The sequence below is a fragment of the Strix uralensis genome, chromosome 1, assembly GCF_047716275.1.
Source record: "Strix uralensis isolate ZFMK-TIS-50842 chromosome 1, bStrUra1, whole genome shotgun sequence".
NCBI classification, from domain to species: domain Eukaryota; kingdom Metazoa; phylum Chordata; class Aves; order Strigiformes; family Strigidae; genus Strix; species Strix uralensis.
Genome location: NC_133972.1, coordinates 34,777,383 through 34,803,120, shown reverse-complemented (window position 1 = coordinate 34,803,120; position 25,738 = coordinate 34,777,383). Strand labels below are relative to the sequence as shown.

The 25,738-nt window shown below is 42.1% G+C and overlaps 1 protein-coding gene across 2 annotated transcripts in view; it reads left to right on the top strand.

Moving 5' to 3' along the window:
* Positions 1–1,970: 1,970 nt before the first annotated feature.
* The window catches only part of SNX10 (sorting nexin 10), a 35,959-nt gene continuing 12,191 nt past the window's right edge, over positions 1,971–25,738 (top strand). Inside the window, exons 1-3 of one of the 2 annotated variants that reach the window (XM_074862271.1) lie at positions 1,971–2,061; positions 18,132–18,187; positions 23,785–23,871. In XM_074862271.1, coding sequence (XP_074718372.1) covers positions 18,164–18,187; positions 23,785–23,871 — 111 coding nt within the window. In that variant the 5' untranslated portion in view covers positions 1,971–2,061; positions 18,132–18,163. Of the gene's footprint in view, positions 2,062–4,574; positions 7,358–18,131; positions 18,188–23,784; positions 23,872–25,738 lie in introns of those variants that run through there. The other variant, XM_074862282.1, reaches the window with a different exon arrangement.

The following is a 25,738-nucleotide window of genomic DNA, read 5'->3' as shown; positions in this document are numbered from 1 at the left end:
TCATATGCTTATGAAAGGTGGTAATTCAGTATGACAGTGAAGTGGGACAGAACAAAAAGTGTCTGGAAAAGGAATTAAGGATTGTCACCCTATAAATAAGCAGTTAGGAAGTTTGAACAGACCTTTTTCAAACAAAAAATTTGTTCCCTGTCATAACTGTTCTTTCCTTTTTCATTAAGAACATTTGCCTGTACAGCCTCTGTTTGCTAAACTTAAATATATCTAATTATGATTTTTTGCTGGCAAAATTGTGTGGCTTAGAGGTAGCACTATTTCACATTTATGCAGAGATAACTAAGATTTATAAATCTCATTGATAATATTTTTTATTATGCCAGATTATAAAAAAAATCTGATTCCTGAAAATTAGTTTATAGTAGCAGTGCTGCAGAGAGCTATTTGATTGCCAGTTAGCGTCATTGTTCCTTTTCACTCTGGTCTTTTCCTATGCTATCCTTCCTTGTGAATCATTTGTCAGACAGGACAGTTGCACAGAGCCACTGTTCAGCACAGCATCTGACAGTAATAGCAAAAAAGGTGACGTCCAGCCTTGGCGCTTCCACCATCCTGCCACAAAAATTGTCTCTACAGGACAAATTTCAGCAGCTGCTTGGAGCCCTGTCTACACTCACACCGGGTCTCTGCTGCCAGCAATGTTGAACCACCATTACCAAAAGCGGCAAGCATTTTGGGAAAAAGACTGATGCAGACACCTCATGTAACACCCCTGTAATTCTCTGTACTTTGTTACTATGAATCAACAGTTGTTCATATTGATCTCTTACCTGTCTCTGTCGTGTTTTGCTTAAGGGCTCTTACCGGATGAAAGTTTGGGGCATGCAAGGTAGATTAATAATTATTATTTTCTTTTAGAATTTATATCCTAGAACTTGGTTCATATTTTAACACCTTATTGGAAAAATCAGCCTATAGTTTACATAAAAAGATTAAGAAAGGATTCTAGGCTTTTCAGTATTTAGAAATGAAGGAAGTATGTGTTAAAATTATTTCTCCTTTTTAAAACAGAAGTTGCTCAGATTCTTTGGTGACTCTTTATCAGTACATAGATAAGTAAAGATCATTCAAGCTCTTCAGAAGCAGAAACCCTTACTACTTCTTGTAACAGAAAAATAACTCTTTTCCTTCCACTCTCATTAGTGGATATTTCCCAAGGAACTTTATTTATTCCTCTTAAAACAATTTCAGCACACAAGAACAGCCTCAGCAACAAGAGACAAGGATTCTCAGAGATGTATTATTTCCCCGAGCTTGTTAAGCTCCTTTTCAGAAGTCAGATTCCAAAACTCGGGAATCTGAGGTTCCAGAGATGTGCCGTAAAATTACCCTACTATTTCCAAGACGATCTCCAAGCACTGCCACACAATGTTCATCATGTATTTCAAATCCTGGAACTTTAACATTTAGCAATCAAAGACGTAATTTAGGTAAAATATAAAACCAAAACAAAACCAAACCGGTAAGGAAACAGAAATACTAGTATTTTGATTTCCTGAGAAATCAAGTAAAGTTGAAAATAAAAGCTGAGAAACCTTCAGGAGAGATTTTATTCACCCGTTAAAAATAATTAATTAATCGGATTTAGCAATCTTAATTTCTCTCTTTTTTTTCCCTCCTTAACTAGAAGGCTCCTAAAAACGACTCTTTTTGAGGAAAGCCATTCTTTGCCCCTCTGGGTTTCCAGAACACGGGGCTCAAAAAGCAGCCGGCGCCGGGAGACCCGCCCGCTGCCCCGCGGCAGGGCCCGAGCCGAGCCGAGGAGCTGCCCCTCGCCCCCCGGTCCCTCTCCCCTTCCTGTCCCCCGCAGTCACACCCGCCCTTTACCCGCCCCCCGCGCAGGCGGGTGCCTCCGGGGACGGCGGCGCCCGGGGGTGGCGGTGGGCGGGTCGGGGGAGCGAGGCCCCGCCCACCGCCGGTGACGCGACGCCTCCTCCTGGCCTATGGGCGGCGGCGGGAGCGGCGGCGCTGGGGCTGCGGGCGGCGGCGGCGGCGGCGGCGGCGGCGGTGGCGGTGGCAGTGGCGGTGGCGGGGGGAGACCTCGCGGTGAGTGGGGCGGCGGCGGCGGCGCGCGGGGGCGGGTGTCAGCCCCGCCGGCCTCCTGGGGAGCTCGGGGGGCGCCGGTCCGGTACCGGGGCAGCGGCAGAGCCCAGCGGGTCTCCGGGGCGGGGTTGCTCGGGCAGTGCGTGCGTGCGTGCGTGTGCGTGCGTCTGTAGCTGCCGGCGGCGGCGGCGCGGGTGAGTGAGTGGGTGGGTGAGTGAGTGAGTGGGTGTAGAGCCGGTGTGCGGGTGATGGGGCGGCGCTGCCTGAGCTCGTTACGATAAGCCGGGGTTTAGACAGCGGCTTGGGAAGCCCGGGTCCCAGCAGCGAGCCCGGTTGTAGCGCTGCCGGCTGCCGTAGGGCTTGGCTCCTCCCGGTCTTTTAGTGTGTTTATTCCCCCGGTCTTTGATCTGGGACTCCGCTGTGATTTACAGCTGTGGAAGTGACTGCTCTTAGGAATGATTAACAGCAGGCAGTAAGAAACTTTGGTTTAAATAATTGCTAAGCTTGTTTTGAACCACCCGTTTTTGTTTTGCTAAAGCGAGTCCACCACCTTTGGCAACTGTGATCTTTATATGGATGTGCAAAAGCTCTGCACGTATATATGTTATATCACCATGCATATACATTATATCATCATGCATATTGTGCATAATAATACATAAATATTTAATGTATATAATGACATGATTTTGTATTAAATACATCGTGCTCGTACCCTTTTGAAGTCAGGAGACTGCCTTATTATTTTTAAAGTCATTGTGTTATTTAAGTAAGCAGCCTGAGCATTTTTAGCTGCATACAAAGAAAGCTGTGCAAACACGGTGTGCAATGAAGGCTAAGCGACTGATAAACCAAAGGAGCTGCTGGGTTTGCCTTGGGCCACGTACCCGGGTTAAGCACAGAGGCCCGTGGGCCGCCTCGGGTCGCCTGTGTTTGCTTGTTGTCTCACACCCACTCGCTGGGATCGCCCTGTAGAGACACGGTCACCATCAGATCAGTGCAAGGGGCTGGGTGTTCTCACAGCCCCCGTGAGGGTGTGGCAATTTTAGATAAATATTGCCTAATTCTGCTAGCAGTGGTGAAAAGGTGAAGGCAGATGGAGGTGTGGAGCCAAGCCACTGAGGATCAGGGTCTGGCCCACTCGGGTGCATTTGAAGCTCCCACCTAGCACGTGTCCGCATCACCCGTTGCCCAAGGAAAACAGCGGCTTGAGTCCTGATTTCTCACTTTGCTTCTCACATGGACAGAATAGGGTTCAAGTGAAGACAACAGTCTGCCTATTCATGCTAGGGAAAACTGAAACTAAAAGTAATGCAAGACAGGGCTTTCCTGAATGACAGAAAACTGGACTTCCTTTAGAAAACCAGCATTTTCTTTGTGTAAAAGATGAAAATAATATTTATGTCTACTTCAGCCTCGGATATTATTTATAATGCTTGACCTGAAATCCAGAAGTCTCTTGTTTGTCATTTATATTTTATATTGAACCCAAAAAGTATTTACCTTTTAATGAATTTTAATGTAAAGAACTTGCACTGGTGCACCATGTCTGTGTTCATATACTTTTAAGGGCTTATATGTGAACTTTATTATAGATTATTAAGATTTTAAATTTTATTTGGAAAATAAGTATATTTAAGTTTGGGGGTTTTTTTAAAGGAGAAAAACGTTCTGAAAATATTACTGCTAAGGTACTAACAACATAATCTCTCCAGTACTATAGTGTAATTAGAAGACAGTAGCACTGGAAGCCTCATCCAGTTACTTGTGCTCCCTAGTAGAAGCTGTGCAAATATAGGCAAAAAGGCAGAGCTTGGTCCCAGAGAATTTATGAAATAGAAAACAAGACACTATTTGTGAACATAAACAAAAATAGTTGTTTAATCAAGTACCTCCAGATGTTCCTACAAGTGGCAAACCCATTATAAGTTACATTGGTATCATGCTTTCTCTTTCATTTATGTCTTTATAGTTTAACTGAAGTTAACTTATCAGCTGAGCTACTGGAATTAAGGATTCATGCTTTTATACCATTGCAAAATGGCAGTTGCCAGCTTGCAGATGCTCTTTCCTAAAATTAGCTGGTTTGTGATAGAATCTACTGCAATACTTTTTATGTTTGAATAAGCTACTAATTTATTTGAATGATGCAGGTTTGGCCTGGGGGTTTTTGTTTGTTTTGGGGTTTGCCCTTTTTTTTTTTCTTCTTTCAAGGTATGTTTATGGTACAATCAGTCAGGGATAGCCCAGTAGAAAGCTGGAGTAGTATCACAACACTGCATTGCTGTGTTTATTGCCTAGATGAAATACTGCCTAGATCCTATCTTAACAGACTTTCAGTTTTCTTGTTTTCCCTTGTTTCCTACCTTGCAGGCAGAGATGAGTAAACATTGCCTTTACTCTTCAGAGCCCCTCCCTTACATCTTCTAATAGGCTGAAGAGTTGTTTTCAGCTATGCTTTTCCGCATTAACTCCTGAAGAGCAGCTATTCTGAAGGTAGTGCCTTTCACCAACCCTGGTGTACCTGCTTAAGCTACCTCTGTGCTTGCTGCATGCCCACGGTGCTGTCATAATTTTAGTGTAGATGCAGTGTAGGGATCAGACATGAGTGGTGCCCTGCTGTGCTGCAGGCTCTGGGTGTCTTAGGATTTCCCTTCCCAAGCACAGTGCTGTACAGAGCAAAAAACACTGGCAGTTTGGGTCAAACTGAGTAATTCTTAGGTGTAAGAGGAGGTGGAGCATTAAATCAAGCCAACAGTTGGTAAACATGTTGTGATGTGGCTTCTCTGGGTGAACTGTCACCATCTAGCCACGACGGTGATGCGACTGATGTAAGGTAGTAGCACTGAACAGATGAGGACCAGAACATAATAAGGGCAAAGGCTATATTCCTAGAAATTTTTACAGACCTCGTGATGCTTCTGCACATGAATCTCTTACAAAATAGCTTTTCCCACCCAGAGAAGGTTGTGGCAGTCATAATTTTGAAGCCTCCTGCATCCAGTTCCTAGTTAAGCAACCCAAGCGCACATCCCCTTGGGGCTTCCCTCCATCCCCTTGGGGCTTCTTGCCCCTGCCCTGGAGCTGTATTGCCTTTGGCCCAAGGGGCTGCACCTGCTGGTACCAAATGTGCTTCCTCAGTGTGGTGGTCTCCTCTGCCTGCCCTTCTGCTGGTCCTCTGATCCTGTGGAGTGAAAGATGCTGTAAAGAATATTGATACAGAAGTTGGGCCCTTCTGACTGTAAAGGCCTGAATCAGTCTTGCAGCCCTATTTCAGTTGATCTTTGCTCTGTACTTTTCCTAACTGTCATCATTTCAGGCGACTGCAATCTTCCCTGCTTTTATCGTACAGTTTTGTAATTTCTCCATATGAAAGAAGGAAACACTTCTCTGGCAGGCTGATTTAAAAAACCCAACAAACTACAACACAACAGAAAACACACTATAATAAATCCCAAAGTAAAAAGGTTGTGAACATTTGCTCAGCAGCATGGACTGCTGGAGGTGTTCCTTGCTCCCTGGGAGTAGGTGAGTAAGATAGGACAAATGACAAATTTGGTGTACCATCTCTCTGCAGTGTATCACGTGGATCTTATTTCCATACATGTGGTATGTAGTATGCCTAAGCTTCTGGCTTTTGTAAGCAGAGAAGAAAAGACACCTGATTGATTTAGGATATTGTGATTTTTCTTTCTTGCTAAACATTTTGCATCTTTTTATTATCTCAAAAAAATAACTCAGCAATTTTTTTGTTCTTGATACTAAAAATACTAAGAGAAAAAAACAGCTATGTGTCCTATAGGAATTCCCTAACTTCTTGGTAGGATAACTCTTGGGATAGAGAAGTGAATCATGCTCTAGTTGCCTACTGACTACAGGGAACTAAATGCACAAGCCTGGTGCATAGTATTTTGACTCTGGATCTGTTTATCTGTAGTATTCTGTGCTAAATCTCTATACAGTACAGCTTGGGCATGGGTTGGTGGCCTGGATGTGGGTGACCGGTGCCTTTCACGGGGGCTGTCCAAGGGGATCCAGGACATCTGTATGAGTCTGATGTTATGATACATGACCTATAGTTGATCCACCTTCTCCTTGGGCAGCAGCTGAAGAGTAAGTAGGACACCTTGTGAGCATCCACAAAGACGCTGAATGTTCATGTTTAGCTAACTGAATCCTCCTTGTCCAGATTTCTGCAGGACAGGGGGATCAGTGGGAGATTAACAAAACGTAATCCAATAGTGTAATTGCATTTGTCCTGTGTTTCCCACTGTGTTCCTCCAGTGATCCTCTTTCAACCTGGAGAACTTCAAAATAGTATTTCTCTTATCGAGGTCTAATCTGTGAAGACATATAACAAAATCCTTGAGGCTTCTGTTCCCAGGAATCAGTTTCCTTTTGGACTTTGCTGGGCATGCTATATACATGATGTCTCTCTGGTACTGCAGCCTGAGTTACTTCAAAATGTCTCCCAGCCAGCACCACAGAGGAAATTGTCAATAGACATGAACCCTGCAAAAACCTTTATGACTCAGCATCAACCTGTGGGCCTAGCCTGAAAGGAAGGACTTGCTCAGTTTGAAAGGTGTTTCCCTTTGCTCCAGCATCTTCACATGATTGACGTTATGGATTGCCACAGAGTCCTTTAGCAGGATGCATACCGATGATTTTAATTTGTTTAAGAACAAATAAACCAACAATATTTTGTTATGGATCTTCTCTACGGTAACCCTTGTGTGTAAAAAGAGAATGCAATCTGCTTTACATGCCTGCTTTTTGTGGTATGAAGAAATCCACGTTTCTTGGTATTTAAAGGTTTTGTGGCTTAAGAAAATTACTTGTTCCTCTCCGTTTCTTCACTACCAGAGTTGTCTAGGAGGATAAACTCACTTACAGGTATCCTGTGCCTCAAAGCAAAACGGATGTTTTGGTACTGCAACAAAGCATTTATTTTACTATGGAAGTTGACAGTGAGTAATATACCTGACCTCTGTGTGGGTGTGTGCTGCCAACACATCCTTCAGGTTCCTGCCCCTCCTCTCCCTTAGGGAAGCCCTAACTGCTCGCCTACCTTGCTCCATGTGTGCAACAATAGTCACCAGGTTATAACTTTGTGCCTTCTAATAGTCTCGTTGTTTTAATTGCATAATGGTGATGTGTGGTTTTAAATTAGTCATGACTTCAGTACCCGTTTTAGTGAGATCTTCAGCTGTCTTCCCAGAGGCGAAGGCTTTGTTTTCCCAAAAGCAGCATGCCTCTTCCCAGAAGAAATTAATTTCTACTAATGAGGCATGAAAAGGTGAGGTGGTAAAGGGAGTGGGTGGAGTGGTTACAGGGAGAAGGGAAATAGCCGTGAGTCTGGGGTGCTGGAGGACATTTTGATAATGCCAGAGCTGATGACGTGCTGGGCATTTGCATGTATAAATAGTCACATTGGCGAGTAGTGTCACTGCAGTCATGCTTGCCTTGAGAACAGCTAAGTGTAATAGCCTTGTCTCTCATGGCATAGAGTAACATGACGCAAAGATACCCTCGCATGTCTTCAGACATGTGAAATGAGACTGACGTTTAATGGCTGTGACACCAGTGGGTCTGCTCCCCAAGAATTTATGACTATGTTGCATTTGTTACGTCTGTATGGTGCGGTGTGACTGTTTGGAGTTTTATCAACAGGGTTGTTGGGGAAACAGGAAGACAAATCTCTCATTCCAGATGAGATAAAGCCCCTTGTCTCCCCCTCTCCAGGCGGATGAAGGTGGGGGTTGCTGTGAAGGTGGTGGGGAAGGCAGCCAGGTGGCTGGCTTAACCAGTCCCTCCACCTCCCAGACATGAAACTGGGTTTGGGCAATAAGATCCAAGAATCGGAGAGGATTTATAGCCAAAATATCCCTTTGGGGATTTTATAAAGAACTGTTTGACACACATAAATACTTGTGCTGAAACAAAGCCTTCCTAATCTGCTTGTCTGTAAGGAAGCTTTGACTGCTATTTTGCTCTATCACAGGTAGATTTGGAAGGAAGATCTGTTTGACCTGCTGGCCAGGAAAAGGACTACACTGGCTGTGTAGTCCAAAGCTAAATCTTAGAATAGGGATGCAAGATCTTCTCCCATCTGAGATCTTTTGGGCAAGCTTTTCAAAGCTGAGTCACAACGGGTTTAATGCAAACCCTGGTAAGCAGGTGTTAATAGATCAGGTCACCTTGCAAAGAAACCATCTTGACTTTCTCAGGAAAACTACTCTTCAGTACATGCACCAAACCTTGTAACTAATGCACGATAACTGTAAAGATTATTTGGAATACTGTGGACTATCTTTAAGAAAACATAAAGGCAGTCTTCAGGCTTCAGTCCACAGACAGATTTTGCCTTCTTTTTTGTCATTACATACTTGAATTAAATACAAGATTTGAAAAATACTATTAATATGCTGTACTGTAGTATATGTGCATAAGCAATGACTTTCTTTCAGAAATGATTCTTCCATATTCCCCAGGCTCTCCAGAGCCACCGGTCTTTGTCCAAGGCAAGTTTTGCACATTAAATATATTTTATTAGAGTAACATGTCTGCTTGAAAAAACACAGCTTTAGGATAGCCTCTGAAATATTTTCAAGTATACTTCTAATCTCTCACACAAGGCACCATCTCTGCTTACAGCACTGTCTTGCCTATGCTCTTAGACCATGACAGCAGCAAGCACTAGCGTGTTTCTGAATACTGCAGAATTATTTTGACCACCTGAGGGTCATTGGAGCTTCTGTCATTCTAACCTTGGGTGGTAATTGACTTGTCCTAGACATCTGAAATGTAAGTCTGTTGGCACTGTGGAAAACAGTAATTGGGTTCAGTGTATATGATTATCCCTTCACTGGATTTTTATCAAAGCTTAATTCTAAGGAGTGCTGTCTTTTTCCCGTAAGCTCAGCTAAACTAGATAACTTTCAAATCTTGAATAGCCTTATTCTCTCTAATGCAGAGGAAATTCTGGTTTTCAGTAGTCAGTTAATAGCTAGTTCTTACAGTTGCAAAAGCTATGTTGTTTTTATGCTAGATGACCACCATTCTCCTTCCTGTTCTTCTGCTAGATCAATAAAACAGACTCTGTCAAGGACAATGCTGTCTTTATAGAGTGCTTTCCAAGTATGTAAAGCACTTGCCTGTATATAAAGCGCTGCAGGATTTGAAACTTGTCTGTAAAGCAGAACGCATCATCAGTAATGGTTATTCGATCTCTGTTGGCCATAGTGACCCAATAGCATCAGTTCTGCAGAAAAGTTACTGGCAGTGACCCAGGAGGCTGGATACCTGCAGTGAGACTTTCCTCTATGGGGCTTCCAGCTGCGGAGGATGTGTGGTACTGCTCCCGCCTCTCATGGGCCGTTCGTTTTGCCAAGTTACCTTGATTGTGGTTTCCTTCTGAGATGCATGTGTAGCCCTGGACTGAAAAGTTATTATCCCCACAGCATCGTTGTGTTTCTGCAGAATGGTAGAGCTGGAGAGGATCTCTTGGTGATTGTCAGGTCCCATCAGCCACATGATAGACGTTTATTACATATTTGCATGTAGGACCAGAAAGTAGGATTTCAAATACGTCCATACGTAATGTGTAGGTTTCAACTGGTTTAGCTAAAGGTGTGATTATGTAAAATTGACACTTGTTCTAAGACTGGATTGTGCGTTTTTTCGCCTGAAGTAAATATACTTAAGTGAACCTGGAATAAGCCTTACTTAAACAACACAAACTTAAACCAGTTTCATCTCAGTTCGTTGTTTTCCTATAGGCTTGTAATACAGTCTGAGCTGACCAGGTTTAAAATGAATTTAAATCTGTGCATTCTACTAATTTAGGCAGCACCTGCTTCATGAGTGGGAAGTCTTTCTCCAGCTAAAGGCAGAAAAAGTCCTTCAGATTACTTAGTGGTCTACTTGAATTCATTGGTAGAAAAATATCATGTGGGTTTGGGCACCATGAAAGCAAGCTGTGGGCCATGTTTGTCCTGCAGGCATGAAGTTTTCTACCTTTGCTCTTCTTGCTGCTTGATCGAGCCAGTGTTTGCTGTTGATGACCACAGACCACTCAAACCCAAGTGCTGCTTTTCTTCTCTTCCTCCCATGTTTGTGTGTTTGTCATGTTTCTTGCTGTTGTCTAACTTATGAAAGGAGTATTGGGATGAAAGTAACTAAAATCACATCTTAACATTTAGTGGGAACAAAAGAAATGAGAAGCAGAAAATCCAGGAATATGAATAAATCGCTGATTTTCAGCCTGATTTTCTTATTGGTCAGTCTCATGAAAAGTTTCTCTGGCCAAATGCTGTTTGCTCCTCAGAATTGTCTGCTGTAGTAATGAGTAACACTATTTAGAAGCTATTTACTTCTAAAATATTGTTTTCATGCCACTGCCACAGGCTATCTCAGAAAGAGAACAAAGCCCGCTGAACAAACAAGCTGCCCAGTTGAAATCACTCTTAATACGTTCTTAAATGGTTAATTTAATGGTTGATAGATCCAGCTCGTAAACTAGTGCAATATAGGGGTGCAGCTACAGAGATGCAACACCAATAGGTTTCTGCTGTCACGAGGGGCCATCTGGTGCGTTCTTCAGGGGAAGAGAGTCTGAAGAGTGAATTGCTACTGTGTGGGAGACTGGATGGCTGATCCAGCTGGACCATTGTAATGATCCCTCATGGGCTTGCTCAACTTAAAAAGAGCCAAGAAACACAACAGTTTGAACAGAGTCTGTCAAAATGCTTGGTGAGCGCACTGTGTTGACTGCGATATTTCCTATCTTCCCCACTGTTCTGAGCTGCAGTTATAGAGATTGCTTAGGATCGATCTGTCTCAGGATGTTATTACTTAACTATTCATTTTATTTTTGACTGTATCTGTGCTTGGTCTTTCCCAGCCATCTCCCCAGACTCACATCATGAGACTGGGACTTCTAATTCTGTGGTTACAGCCAAGACTATTGCTTTTGCTTCAGCTTCCTCTCTGGGGACAAGACCAAGCACTAGCATTTCCTAGATGAGACCAGGTGGCGTGTCACAAAAATAGCCGTTTTGGTAGAATAAGGAAATCCATAGCAGAAAGCAAGCCAAGCTAAAACATGTAGTGCTATGTAATAGCAATTCAAGCAGCAGAGAAAAATCATATCATAAATTAAAAGACTTTAAAATGAGCAAAAAATGAGAAACTTCTGGCACATGAGATGCAAAGTGTTTCAGGGAGTGAGTCAGGAAGGAAAAGGTCAGGTGATGTCAGCCTCTGCATGTAAGAGACTGAGAAAGAAATGTTGCAATAAAACTGCATGGCGTTTGCTGACTTTTGCTCTGCTTACTCAGCAGGAAAGATACAGCTGCCATCGGCCCTTCTTTCCTCATGATATGTAAAAATTAGTTATTACAGAGAGATACCTTGGGGACGATAATATTTTTAGGGCAACTTAATTTGATTTAATGCAGTGAAATACTTAATTCCTGTAAGAAATATGAAGTTTTTGGAAGAAAGAAAACCATACATTCTCTGAACATAAACTCTTCTTCAGAAGCAGCATTTAAGATTTTTCTTAGGATTTTAATTAGCATTCTGAAATGCTGATACTTTAGTCTCTTTTTACAAATACCTTCTTTATGGTTTGTAATCCAGTTTGTAAAAGCAACAGCTGTCTAATGTGTTGTTTGTAATTGGCATCATATAAAAATATCTAGGGGTGGCTTCTCTGTCTGTGAGTGATTGTATATTGCCAGTTCTCATTGGTGTATCTAATAAGATGTGTATATGGTTTGTGAGTGAACAACATGGACATCTTCACTTGTCATTTTTGTAACTGAACGGAACTTTGACTTGGAAAGTACACGGGTACTGTGTCAGCAATTGGGATTTAGCCTGGAAATTACTTGCTTCTTTCCCTTTGTTTTCAAAGGTAGTTTTACTGCCAGTCGTATACTCTAATTTATATAAGTATTGGTAAGAAGTCTAATGCTTATCCAGTATTTTCCATGTTGAATGTATACAGCTATAGTTGAGACATAATTGAACTTGCCAGACTGCTGATTCTGAAACAAATTTCTCTTAGCTCAAAGGATCTCAGAAGTTCTCTGGAGCCATACTGAGACTTTACCTTGGAGGTCACCAGTGCTTCTGTTCAAAGACTGCCTCATGTCTTTGTTGGCTTCCTGAAAATGCCCTAGCAACAAAACCGGCAATTATTTACACTACAAAATCATTTAGTGTAGTTTAAGCTACTTACTATGCACTGTAATATTTGCAAAGAGTTAGGAAAGGCAGGCTCACATGGCAGACCAGCTTGACAGGCTGCCTGGAGAACACAGGAGCCAGGGCTGCAGGAGAATTTTGAGCGGTCCCCAGGTAGTCTGCAGAAGCCGTGGCAAGCATCAGCCCTGAGTAATTACTGATTACCATGATGAAGGCTGGCACATACTGTTCTTTCAGTGTCTTGACCCACAATTACAGTTCTGTAGCCATTGCCTAAAATCCCAATCTGCCAGCGTTAGCCTTACCAATATTTTCTAATGGGAAAACCTGAAAGTAATAGTTGCTCTGGGATCAACAACCCACTGAAACTGCAGAATATGGATGAAGTCCTTTGGTTGAGCATACGTCTGCAATTTGAGACTGTTAAAAAAAAAAAAAAGAAAGTGAAGACACATTCGATGCTCTCCCCTACTGTGAACAGATTTCTTAGTACTTCTTCCTTGTTTATCTTTAGGCTTTTAGAGGTTTGAGAGAGGCTTGGTGTGTGAGTCATACTGGTGTCCAGCAATATGGTATTAAGTTGATGCAATTCAAAGTGTGGTATAATACCACTGTAATTGGAAGTCTGTGACCCACACCTGACACCGCAATCCATGCCATGTATGTATTTTGGAGAAGAGAAGGAAATTCGTATGTTTGATTAACTCTTTGATTTTCACATTCCTCTGGAATTAATGAAAATTTCTTTGATAGTTTTTTTTAAATGGCCTGAATTCATTGTCTTGATAAAAACAGGTTTCAGTAGCTAGGAAGATTGCAGTACAAGGGAATGGCTGGTTGGGGAAAAGCAGTAACATAGTGTTTAAAGAGTGTCTTATACCTGGTGGCCATAAACAAGCATTTAGCAACCAAATGGAGTGAAATCCTATAGGAAAAGAGCAGTTAACTAAGCATCATGACAGCATCGGCTGGAAATAAGAATTTCGAGTGCATCTGGAAAGGCATGATTTTTGGCAGTGCGTTTCTACGTCACGTTGTGGTTGGAAGGAAGGTCTGTGAATCCTGTCGCTGATTTGGAAAGCTCTTGTTCTTTTAAAAGCAACTTAGATGGTGTCCTCGTTTCCTGCTCAGCAACGAAACAATTCTGCTGCTACTGTAATACAACACTGATAAAACAGCTACCTTGAGGCTGGAAAGTGAGATGGATTTGCTCAAGGGGTACTTTATTTTGTTGACTTCTGTCGTGGTTTAAATCCAGCCGGTAGCAAAACACTGTGCAGCCGCTCGCTCACCCCCAGCGAATGGGGGAGAGGATTGAAGGAGTAAGGGTAAGGAGACTCGTAGGTTGAGATGAAAACAATTTAAAAATTGAAATTAAAATAATAATGATAATAGTAATAACAGAAAATACAAATGAGTAATGCACAGTGTGATTGCACACCACCCGCTGGCTGATGCCCAGCCTGTTCCTGGCTAGTGATCCCAGAGAAGAGAGAATCCTGAAACCACAATCCCAGAAGCCAGGGTGAGCTTCCTGATCAATCCTTATCTATATAGTGAGCATGACATTTGATGATATGGAATACCATTGGCCAGTTTGGGTCCATTGTTTTGGCTATGCTCCTTCCCAGCTTCTTGTGTACCTGCACACTAGCAGGACACGAGAAATTGAAAAGTCCTTGATTTCTTAGCAACAACTAAAAGCATCAGTACATTATCGATATTCTTCTCATATCAAATCCCATACTGAATACAAACCACAGCACTATTCTAGCTGCTAAGAAGGAAAATTAGCTCTATCCCAGCTGAAACCAGGACAACTTCACTAAGCTGTATGCAGACATCTGAGTGCTGTGCAGAGTTTAGATGAAAATGCTGCTGTTTTTCATATTCTTTTCACTTCTGACAAGCAGACCCTTACGATGCTTTGCTGAGGGAATGCGAGGTGGATAACCAGCAGGGTAGATGAAAGAAGGAAGGATGCTTTGTGTCCTCCACAGTTGAGAGTTACAGTCCTCACTGTTCTGTTCATGGACAGTGAGGGACAGAAGGAAACTCGTGGCTCCTCTGATGAGCAGAGTTGAGTTGACCCCAGATATTAAACTGGACCAGGTGAAGTAGAAGACATCCACTTACACTGAGGCTGAGTTACTCTGGATTGACTGGGAGTCCCTGCTTGGGGAACATAATTTGAATAAGATTTTTCCTATCAACAAGAGCAGTAGTTCTGTGATGGCTATGTACCCAATTCCTGTAAATGCCAAGCAATGTTATGATGTGATCAGTGTGGCATCACAGAATGGCACATTTTATATGTATAAATGTATGCTACCTGTAGTTTTCATATCTTTTCCTCAAAACTGGGCAATAAGCACTCAAAATTTTTACTGTTTCTTATACTCTGAGGTTCCAGTATGAGTCACCATTTGGTCACTGCTGAACTAGATGGACCTTTGCATTGATATATACAGTATGGCTGGTCTTATGATTCCAGGCAGTTTTGTTCCATAAGGAAGTTAACATTGCTTTCTCCCACTTGTTATCCTTTCATCTGAAACCTATAATAACATTTCATCCATGCTTCTGACTAGCTGTGAGTTAGTACTGAGTTGGGATTTATCTCCTCCATTTCCTACTGCCTTGGAACAGCAGTGGCACAGGCATCCCTCAGGTCCTCTGCTCCGTGCAAGAGTTGCAGATGCTCTTTTCCCAGCAGTGACTCTCCCTGCCAGTGACTGACCTTTCAGAATTAGTCCAGAACCTGAGGCTTCTGCCAATCAATAAATGCTCCCCAAAAGAAATTTGCATTGTCCTATCCTGAATCAAAGTACTACTTATGTTTTAGCATGGGATTACTGAGTTTATTATAGTCTTTTTTTGAACCGTCCAGAGCTAGCATCTTAATTTATTACAGCTCTATTCTTCATACCCTCCCCCTCCCACCATCACCCCTTGCATGTGTATTTTCCTTACAAATCCATATGGATGACTTGCCTTTCAGGAACATAGGTGCACGCAGGCATGTTCTGTGATTTATCTATTACCCCTAAGAAAAGCACTACAGCACTTGTTTGTTTGGTTTGGTTTTTTTTTCCCCTGGATTTTTTTTTTTAGGTTACAGGAAATATGGCAAGTCATCCTACGTAATCTTTTTACTTTGGGTGGTTGTTGTTGGCAGTTGTGGAGCCATTCCCTGGTGGTTTTGTTGATTATGCAATTAAGAACTGTCAAAAACATGTACTGCAAGGAGCAGGTGTTACATTAAGTATATGAAACTAATTAAGAAAAAAGAAGTCTTCAGACTGATAATAGATCAGAAGCAGAACAAAAACTTCCTCAAAGCAATGGAGGTTTTTTCCCCAGTCACAGCAGAAAACATTTTATCAAAACTACAGATCTACCACTGCCTTTTTTGATTCTTTTTCCCAGCACTGGTTTCCACATTTCTCTCTCAGTGGAAATTTTTTTTTTTAATGAGAAAAAAGACCAGCAACCTTTGGTTTGTCTTCTGAAGGCTGTTTCACTCTGTCACCAGTATTTTGGGTAGGGTTTTTCTAAAGATAAAAAGACATTTTTTTAAGCAGAGAGTTGAACTGTTCTGCTTCACTGGCTTCTACGTGTGTTAAAGAGGTCCCAAAATATATGTCTTGCTATGAGACAGAATACTGCATTCAGTATGTTTGCAAGTGGTGACAGTGACTGGGATGATCTCAGACTTGGGGTGATCTCAGTGGGCTTGTGTTTCCTTTTTTTTTCAGATTACTTGATGAAAAAACAATGTACTTTAAATATTTTAGGAAGGCTTTTGGTGCTGAAATATTAATTTTAGTCATTAAATATTGAAAACTGTGATGGCTGTTTGGAGTTTAAACTGTTCTTTCTATCCTGCACCAGTTCTGTGCTATAACTCGGTCATTAGAAAAACAGACAACAAAATGAAATGTGTTATTTCAGCCCTGTCATTCACTAACAGTGTCAGGAATGAGATATTTTGGCCTTGCATAATTTCTTAAGTCACTTAAGAGACAGGAGAGAAGAGGCTGCAGAATCTGATAGAATAAAGGTATATAATTGGGAAAAAAATGCCATTTTTTTAAAAAAAACCCAACACATTCAACCAGAGCAGAAAGGGGGATGATACCACCCCCACCCCCCAAAAAAAATTACGTAGGTTTACAACTGCACCCAGTGGGAAGAGATAGCAGACAGAATCCTCTTCTAACAGCCTGAGCCCTGCACAGTGTTTTCTGTGGTGTGGGCTTGCACTCTCTTGAGAGATAAAAGCTGTTTATCCTTACTGAAAGGAAGGCTCCTAACATACTTTGATATTAACAGCAGTTATAACTGATGAGCCAAATTCTTGCCTGCCCCCCTTGCAGAGCTGCTTGGCGCTGCTGAGCCTGTGCAGCAAGAAGTGTCCAAGGCTCTTCTAATGCCTTCAGCCCAGAGTGTATATGCCAGTTAGGCATAAATACATTGAGTAAAAAAAGAAAATTTATTGGGAGTGTGTTTTTGATATTCCTCTGTGCTTTTGTCAGTGCCATCCTAGCTGCAGAAGCGAAATGGTGGCCTTACCTTTATAGAGACGAGAACCGTACTGATGACACCGTTTAGGATGTCTGAAGTCCTGTGTAGGGACTTTTCTATTTGGAGGCAGAGTATCTTGATCCTATAGAAATTTGACAAAGATGTGTTTGTCCAAAATAACTTCCCAGTCAAAGAAATATATGTGTGCTTATCTTTGTTCTCTGTTTTATTAAAATAGTTGAAGTTGTTTTTTGAAAGTTAGACATGTTTGTCCAGAGGGATGCATGGGGAGGATTTTGCTCAGCTTCTCCTGCTCGAGTGGCACCCCTCCTGACCATGGAGCCTGTGTGGGGAGACATACTGGGGTGAAGGAGGGATCCTGCTTGGGTCTTCTCGGTTTGGAAGGAGGAGGCTGACTTTTCACAGCTGAGGAGGCAAGAGGCTGTTTTTGTAGCTGAGGGTCAGTGTAGGTGTTAGCTGGCAGTGGCTGGGTGGCATGTGGGAGAGGTAAGGGGGAAAGGCAAATCGCAAATCCTTTTCCCATGACAGTTGTTTTTAGACAGGCGGTGTGTATGTAAGTAGCAAGTGAATAAAGCTGCCATGCTCTTCCCATGTGGGTACCTGTCCATTTAAAGGCTGCAGAGGTAGTTAAAAATTTACCAGGATTTCCAGTGAAAAAGTAGATTTAGAACATAAGTTAATGATGGGATTTTTTTGATTGGTCGAATTATACACTTCCCTACATGGAGGTTTTAAAACCATGGACACCGTGAAATTTAGCCTGAGTTATTAGCTAGCCTGCAGGATCCAAACAGTTCTCTGCTTATCTCTGTCTCGGAGAAACGGTTGAGAGGGGTTTTTGATTGTGCTGAGTCAGATGTTTTAGCATCTCCTGGGCCTCAGCTGCAGTCACGCAGAGCTGTGCTTGGGTGCCTGGGAGCAAGGTGTGGGCAGCACTGCCTCAGCTGTGTGTGTGCACTGGGGATGCTGGCTGCGTGGAGCTGGTGGGAGGTGGGTGCAAGGATGAGCCTCAGGGCAGCTCTCGGAGCAATGAAGAAAAGCACTGACTTCCAGAGATGGACAGGCATCGCCGGACTGTCATGTATGACAGATAGCCCCACGCAGGGCCTAACACAGTGCTTCTAAAATGGGATTTTTTTAAATTAATGAATTCTTAGCTATAGTTAATGCAAACATGTTTTCTGGTATATATGGCACTGTGCCTGGCTCTTCCCAGTGTCTACTAATGTCTAGCAAAAGTGATAATGATGTTCAGAGAACTACTGAATGTTCTAAATGCCAATCTCATGTCTGTTTTGGTTTTTTTTCAGGCTAATTTTTATTTTAATACAAACCAGTGAAGATGACACCGAAACATGAAAAACAAGTAAGTCATGTCTAAGCTTTAATAAAAAAGGATTCTAGTTGGTCATTGTGGATTGAATTTCATTAAGGTTCCCATGGACCAGGAAAGATTGGTTGTATTCTTCATGCTTTTAATTGCCTGGCTACAGAATGTTATGGAGCGATGCAGTGCCAGTTCCTTCTGTTAAAGTTTGATGGAAGAATCAAATATTCATTGGATCAGAGAGAAGGAGAGTAAGTGACTCTGTACATAAGGGACTCAGACACTGAGACAGGAGAGAAGGACTTGGATTTCAGTCTGCTCTCCGTTGGTCTTCAGCTATTTTGTAGGACATAATGGTTGGAGCTGCGTCTGAACTCTGATTACCGGATGCATGGACCACAAGAATCACACTTGCACATTCTCTTTTACTCAGTCCCAATGAACATGAAAAGTTTCAGACAAAATAATTTGTTCAGCTGTTAGTCTCTTACCAGCCTTACTACTCAGCGTGCATGGAGTGAAGATGCCAAAACTCCCAGCATGAGAAGTCCCCATGTCCTTTGTGGTTGATCCTTTTACTAATAGGCAACCTGATGGGAAACTTTATTTTTCTCAGAAGCTTTGTGGAAAATGACTCTTCAGGAGTTTTTGACTAATCAGATGTGTAACAGTGGCACCATGGAGCATGAGTTTATCACCTGATACAGTCCTGAGCATAAACATTTGAATTAAAATGCAGCTGGAATGATTAATGTGAATAATCATCCAATGTGAGATTATTTTTATTCCTCCTCCATGTGGTAGATTTTTTCCCTATATTAAAAATAGATGTTTTCATGTCAGATTTTCTATTTTCCTAATAGGAAAATGTTAAAAAGAGAGTTCTCAGAAACAGTTTTTGTGGTCAAATTCTATATAGTAGAGCTTCTGGCTTATCCTTGTTTCTGAGCAATCCATTGTACTGTGCAGAAATATTTCCAACAGGAGAAAGGAGGTGGGGAAAGGAGAAAAAAAAAAAAAACTTCTTATGTTTGCTTCAGCTGCTTTTTGCCTTTATGGTGTATTCTTTCTTTTGAGACAAATCCAAGTGGGAACATTTCAGTTCTCAGTGCTTGTGTCTACATGACCTCAGTGCTGCCGTTTTCCTCTGCTGTCAGCACTCGTGTTCTTTGCATAGGACTGTAACCACAAGGAAGTAGGTGTAAACCAGGCTTGGGGGTCACTTTGGCCATTTTGTCATTATGTGTGACCCTAGCTACTTGGACTGCTCCAGGCCTTGAGGACAGGGTAGCAAAATGCCACCAGTGCCATGCCTAAACTGACTGTTTTAGCCAGGAATTAAAAGGCACATCCAGCCAGAGAAGCTGCGCTGCTGATGCCTGCTTGTTAAGCAGTTATGACTATTTGTAGTAGTTACGACTACTTTTGGGGCAGATTTGAAGTTCTTCATGAGGATATTTGAGCAGGTGTGGCTGCTGGGCTCAATATCAAAACTATAGCACTAGCAGTTTGGATAGGAAATGTTTTGCGTATGAATTTAGCAGTTTCCAGGGAGAAGGAATAAATGGAGATGCCACTTCTTCCAGTACCTTTCTGCTGAGTCTGTATTGTTCCCAGTGCAGTAGGCCTCCATGACCAGGCGTGGACACTTTGAACTCTCAGCAGTAAGTTCTGGTTTTGAAAATTGTTCCCCTTAAGCGTTAGAGGACACCCACCATTCTTGAATGCAGGATAGATATGCATGTATTGTGCCCCTCCATTAAAAAACAAAAACCAAAATGGAAAGTTTGTATAATGTGGTGTAACAGCTAGATCTGCAATTCTGGAAAAAAAGAGCAGAACTGGGTGGGGGAAGAAGACACCTTGAAAAGGATTGCAGCTGACAAAAGTAAAAAGTCCCTAAAACCTTGGCTCTCCTCAGGGTCTGCTTTTCAGGTTGTGTGGCTGGACTGCAATACAGTCTTGTGACAAAAGATGAAGTTAGTTTTCATGTGGGCTGTGGGAGGAAGAGGTCAGCCTCATCTCCCCTACGTGAACAGTGCGTTACTTGAAGATAGACACACCTGTTGAGAGTATTCTAGTTTTTATAGCAAGATGGGGAGGAAAGGGAGTATATACAGAGCAGAAAGGTAGTTATTGCCCAGAACTACTGTATTCTGGTGTCTTTATGATGAGTGAATGCAGGATGGACTGATCATACAACAGCAATCTCCCAGAGGAGTATTCTGCCACCTAACTCTGCTTGGACCCTAATATAGCCTACATGTGAATATTGGCCTTTACAAACCTACTTTTATAGGGACAGGGAGGTATAAGCACCATTTCTGGCAGTGTGTGTTCATCTTTACTTGGCAGTTAGGGCTGCTTTGGTTAAATCAATATTTTTGTCCCAGTGGGGTCTTGTATCCTGGAGAAGGCTTAAAGGTCAAAAGAGGAGGGATAGTCTGCGTGTGCAAAGCCACTGTTTCAGAGCAGCAGAAATTGTAATGGGAATTGGGATTAACACTTCCTGGATTCAAGATGTTTATAGGGGAAGTAACCATAGCTCTTGAGAAAGGCTGTACATTTTTGGTTTTTTCTAGTTGCTTAACATTTATCTTGCTTCATTCTGAACTCAGCCTCAGTATTCTTTGGTAAATAAAGGGGAAAAAAAAAGAAATGCCCAGTCTTCTAAAATCCTGGTGTTTCTAATTGGAGCTGATGCTGTCTGTGTGTGAGGGCTGCAGTTTGCAGAGGTGCTCTGCTGTACCGCAGATCATTTTTACTCTTGGCTCAGTGATACACTGCCTAGACACCTGCCTGCCACAGAGTGTACAGCAGGTCTCCTTTCCTCTCTAGGTGTAGTCTGAAGGGTGATTGACTTCCTCAGTATTGAAACTCGGGGCCTATTTTATCATGTGGTCTGGAATGACTTGCAAGGTAACCCGTAGCTAACTCACAGCATATCCAATAGTAACTTTTAATCATAATACTTTGGTATAATAGAGGTTGAAAGAAGCATTTTATTTCGAAGATTATTTTGATTCAGCACAAAGGAGAGGGTTATAGAAGGTTACTTGGAAATGAAGTAATTTGGGGAACCTAGACAAAGAAAGGGCAATGAGAAGCCAGTATGGTGGTAGGTTAGCGGAAGGGGACCAAGGTTTGGTTATGAGCTGGCTACCTGCAGTTGTGACTCCTGAGCTGCAGCAGTTAGTTGAAGGGAAGAGGAGAGCAGTGTTCTGTTTGAAGCTTCCTGGCATAATTCCTCTTCCACTTGCAGGACTGATGCATTTAGTGCTCAGGAAAGAAAAGAAAGTATGTTTAGGAGAAGTGGTTGCAGCTCTGGGGAAGAGTGGGACACAGGAAAATAGAAGGCTGGGGAAGACAAAAACTTGGGAGAACGTAAGACTATGGATATGAAAAGATGTTACAGTGGATCTGAAAATATGCTATGTCTATATATGTGTGCTAAATATGATAGTGAGGCAGGTGGAAAAAAAATAAGTTTTCTTCTCAGTTGTTCAGCACATTGCTCAGGATCTGCTCAGGAGTGGTAACAACTTCCTCATGTCTCCCACGAGTGTTTTTGTAAAAGTAAAGGCATGACCCTCAGCTGGTAGAAGTGATTACAGCTCTGCTAATTTGTTCCTATTGTGCCATGTTGGCATGGGGTTAAAAAGCTGTGGAGGAGAATCAGGCTCCAGTGCTCTTCAGCGATGAAAGTAGCAGCAGAGGTGGTGAGAGCCCTTCAAACAGGCTTTCTTTGGCCAGGTGCTCATGGCACGCATCAAAAGGGTATCCAGCAATAAAACAGAAAACACCCCTGTGACTAGGAGCTGGGCTAAGTGAGATAAAACTGTGGGCTGTATCCAGCCATCAGGCCTCAGGGTCCCCATCCCTGAAGCAGGACCACCAGGAATCGTCATTTACATCACCATCGTTTACCAGCATGGTAAATGATCTATTCCAGAGCATGAACACCACCCTGCCATGTACAGAGTGCAATGACTGTTCAGGAAAAAAAAGTATCTTTCTGTTCAAGGTTGTCATTGTTCTCCTGTCAGTCCACTGAAGGTTGCTGCTGGTGGCACGCTGAAGTGTGGTGGTGGGGGGAGAAGACTTGGCTGAAGAGTAAAGGTTTCTTTTCTAACATCTGTGGTTTGGGCACGGAGAGACACATTTTGAGACCTTTCTAGTTCAAGATTTCGTGATTTATGCAAAGTCATACTGAAAAAGCATGTTATTTACCAGAGACACTGTCATTCCTCCCACAGTTGATTCCTGTACCTGGTGATCTTGTGCAGTGCCCTCCTCTCAGGGGGAATATATCTACAGCTTAAAATGATAGTTTTCTTTAACTGAGTCATTGTTTAAGTGGTTGGCTTAGCTCTTTGGGTAAATAGCTTATTTAAGCAACTGAAGTAGGACAGCCTATTTGTTGCTTGGGAAATAGCAGGTAGTTAGGCACATTTTCAAACTTTGTTTTTTAAAGAAACCTTTTCCATCCCAGTATGAACATACAGATTTGCCAGGGTTTTTTGGTGGTGTTCTTTTTTTCTTTTTTAAAAACATGATACAATGACATGGTCATTAGCTAAGGATACTTGAAAGCGTGTAATTCTTCAGCCTCTTCCTATTAGTGATGCCCAGTTACATAACAGTAATGCCCACAGGCCTCTCACACTTCTTCGGTATTTCTCTAAATTATTTTATAAAAGTAGAAATTAAAAGGAAATAGACTGTATATGACAACTTCTATGACAAATACTTTATATCATTGTCTCCCAAAAATGGGGAATTACACTCTGCAGCATGGGTGTGTTGCTTCCTTGGACAGGTTGATGGGGTGACTGGAATATAGCAGTGTCCGGGTCCTGCATCCTTGGGTATACTCCATGGCTTAAGTTCCTCGTGTATCAGGAAGCATTAAGTGTCATGGCAGAGGAGGAGGATTTGTCTCCTTCCAAACGGCACCCGGGACACTGGACTTGAGACCTTGAATTCCCTGCATTGAATCTGTGTGTGTCCAGGGCAATTAATAGTGTTGCATCCTTTTCCACTGGCTGGAGCGAGTCATTTGGGGCTTAGAAAACTGAGGTAGTTCTTTAGCTCCTTGTTGAGGTACCAAGCACTTGCCTCCAATCCCTGAAATCAATGGGTATAAATACTTGATTTTAAAAAATATAGGTACAATGACAAAAGAAATTTAGGAGCAAATATAATGCTATACGTATGTATTGGGTACATGGAGCAGGTTTGTAACACATTCTTTGTGAATGTTGACTACAAGGGTGGGAAAAGCCTAGTTCTCTCTTACATGTGTGACTTTGAATGTTAGGTTTTTAGTTTGTAGCTACTGATATCACCAAATCTCCCATGCATGAAACATGTATGACTTGTCACAGTATTACTTAATCTGAAATACTCCTTTTCAGTTAGCACTTTGGTGAGGAATTTCCCGGACATGTGGTGTAGCTCAGATGATTCATTGCTTTTTGCTTCTCCTTTTATAGGGTTGCAAAATTCAATAAAGCAGCAGTTCAGCTTTTAATCTGAGCACAGTAGTTTGTGAAACAGCAGAGCAATCAAGAGAGTCTTTCAGGCTCCCTTTTTCTTCTGAAATTAATTGCTTGATTTTTATTATGCACTTGCAGGAATTTGTAACTGTCTTGGTGCGAGACCCCAGGACACAAAAAGAAGACTCATGGCATTCTTACATAGACTATGAGATATTTATTCATGTAAGTATAAAAAAATATCAGCGCAGATTCTTGGGACTCTTATTGCTGTTTCTGTCCAAGCCAGGGTTGTCTTTGGGGTATTAATGGAATTTCTCTACACCGCTTCTGGGAGGCTGGAGGATATTATTGTCCTTTTAACTGAGATGCAGTAGAACAGGTAAGGTGGGTTGGCCAAAGGCCATGCAGAAGATCTGTGACAGAGCTGGGAGGTGAACCTGGTATTGTGTTTACATGTGCACTCTACAGTGTCTTGCAACAGAGACTATTCTTAGCTTTACATATCAACTAGAAGATTGTCATATAGTCGGTGACATCTTACCATTACAGAATTCTGGTGTTCAGGTATTCATGGGAAAACAACTTTTCAAGTAATTATCTGGCTATTGGTACTTCAAATTCTCCCGAGTTTTTTTTGCCATGTTATTTGGTTGCTGCAGTGCGGTTGTTTTCAGTGTACCTTCACATTCATATTATGCTAGTTTAGTGGTGCTTGGATATGCCAAGTAACTACATTTGGGTTTATGATTGTAGTCTGCCATATGGTAATGGGAGTGCACTTAGAATTATGGGTCTCTTGTGTCTTAAATCTGTCCTATACATAATTTTGTTTTGTTGATTATTCTTTGGTGGGTGACATACGGAAGGAGTTATCCAAATCTAGATCCAGGGGTTTTAATTGCAATGTAAAAAAATTTTTTGTGAAGTGTATCAAGTATCAGGTGAAGGATTTGAAATCACCAACTTACATGGTTAATGCTTGGCACAAGACCAAAAGCATTTCCTTCCTGTGTGGGGGAGTTAAGCATTCAGTGTAATGAGAGCAAGCGGTCAAATGATGGCTTATTAAATGTCCATTGTGACAAGTACTTCTCTTCTGTGTGGCAATCAGTCCTGGGAAACTTTTACATTTTACAATGTGGTTTAAGTACTGGTTCTAAAGCAATTGTATTTTTGACTTCTGATAAACAGAAATTCTGTAGATTGGTGGGGCAGGTGCTGTATTACTGCTTCACAGGCATTGGTGCTTCTGAATATATATTACTTTATATATAACTATAATAGTCAGTATATTACCAGCTTTCTCAGTGACTGCTAAGTTGGGGCGATGTCATTGAGAACTCAGTGTTATATGATTCAGCACTGGGCATCTCTGAAGCTGATAAGCATCAGCTTCATCATAAGGATCAGCTCAGCTTCCTACCAGCACAATGCCAGGCCTTTCAGAGACCAAGTCTCTAGGTCAGTCCTACCATCCAAGCTTCTCAATGGATTAAAAATCTTGGGTCTGCCAGGCTTTTAGACCAGCTGGGTTCCCCTTCTGCCCAGCTCCTAGAGCATTTGGCTTCTTAAACTGCGAGGTATCCCAGACACTCATCTTTTCCAGCAAGCTGGCATCTTTGGGCCCCCTACAATCTGTGTCATTTGGCTGTCTAGGAGTTGTGGTTCCTGGCAAGTGATTGAGGGTGGCTTAGACTGCAGGCAGATTTATAATGGAGTCCTGTCTGGTAGGTAGGGTTTAATCTAAATGTGTGCTTCACAGGAAAATTTGGCAAAAGCATTTAATTTCCGTGAATTGTTTCTCTTTTGATGAATTGGTATTTTTCTAGTGGACTAATAGTGTTCTGTGGGAAAACTTCCAAATGCTGCTACTTGTGGAGAGCAATCACATTGGTTTCTTTGATTTAAGTAGGATTGCGCACTGGAAGAACTCTATGTAGCTAACTGTTTGCAGGGTTATAACTAGAATAGCTAAACATTATTTTTTTTCCCTGGAAAGATTGGCATTATCTGCTGAAACTTTTTTTCTGAGATCTTTTTTCCTGTTATTGTTGTGCCATAATCTAGATCTCTTGCTTTTAAAAAGAAA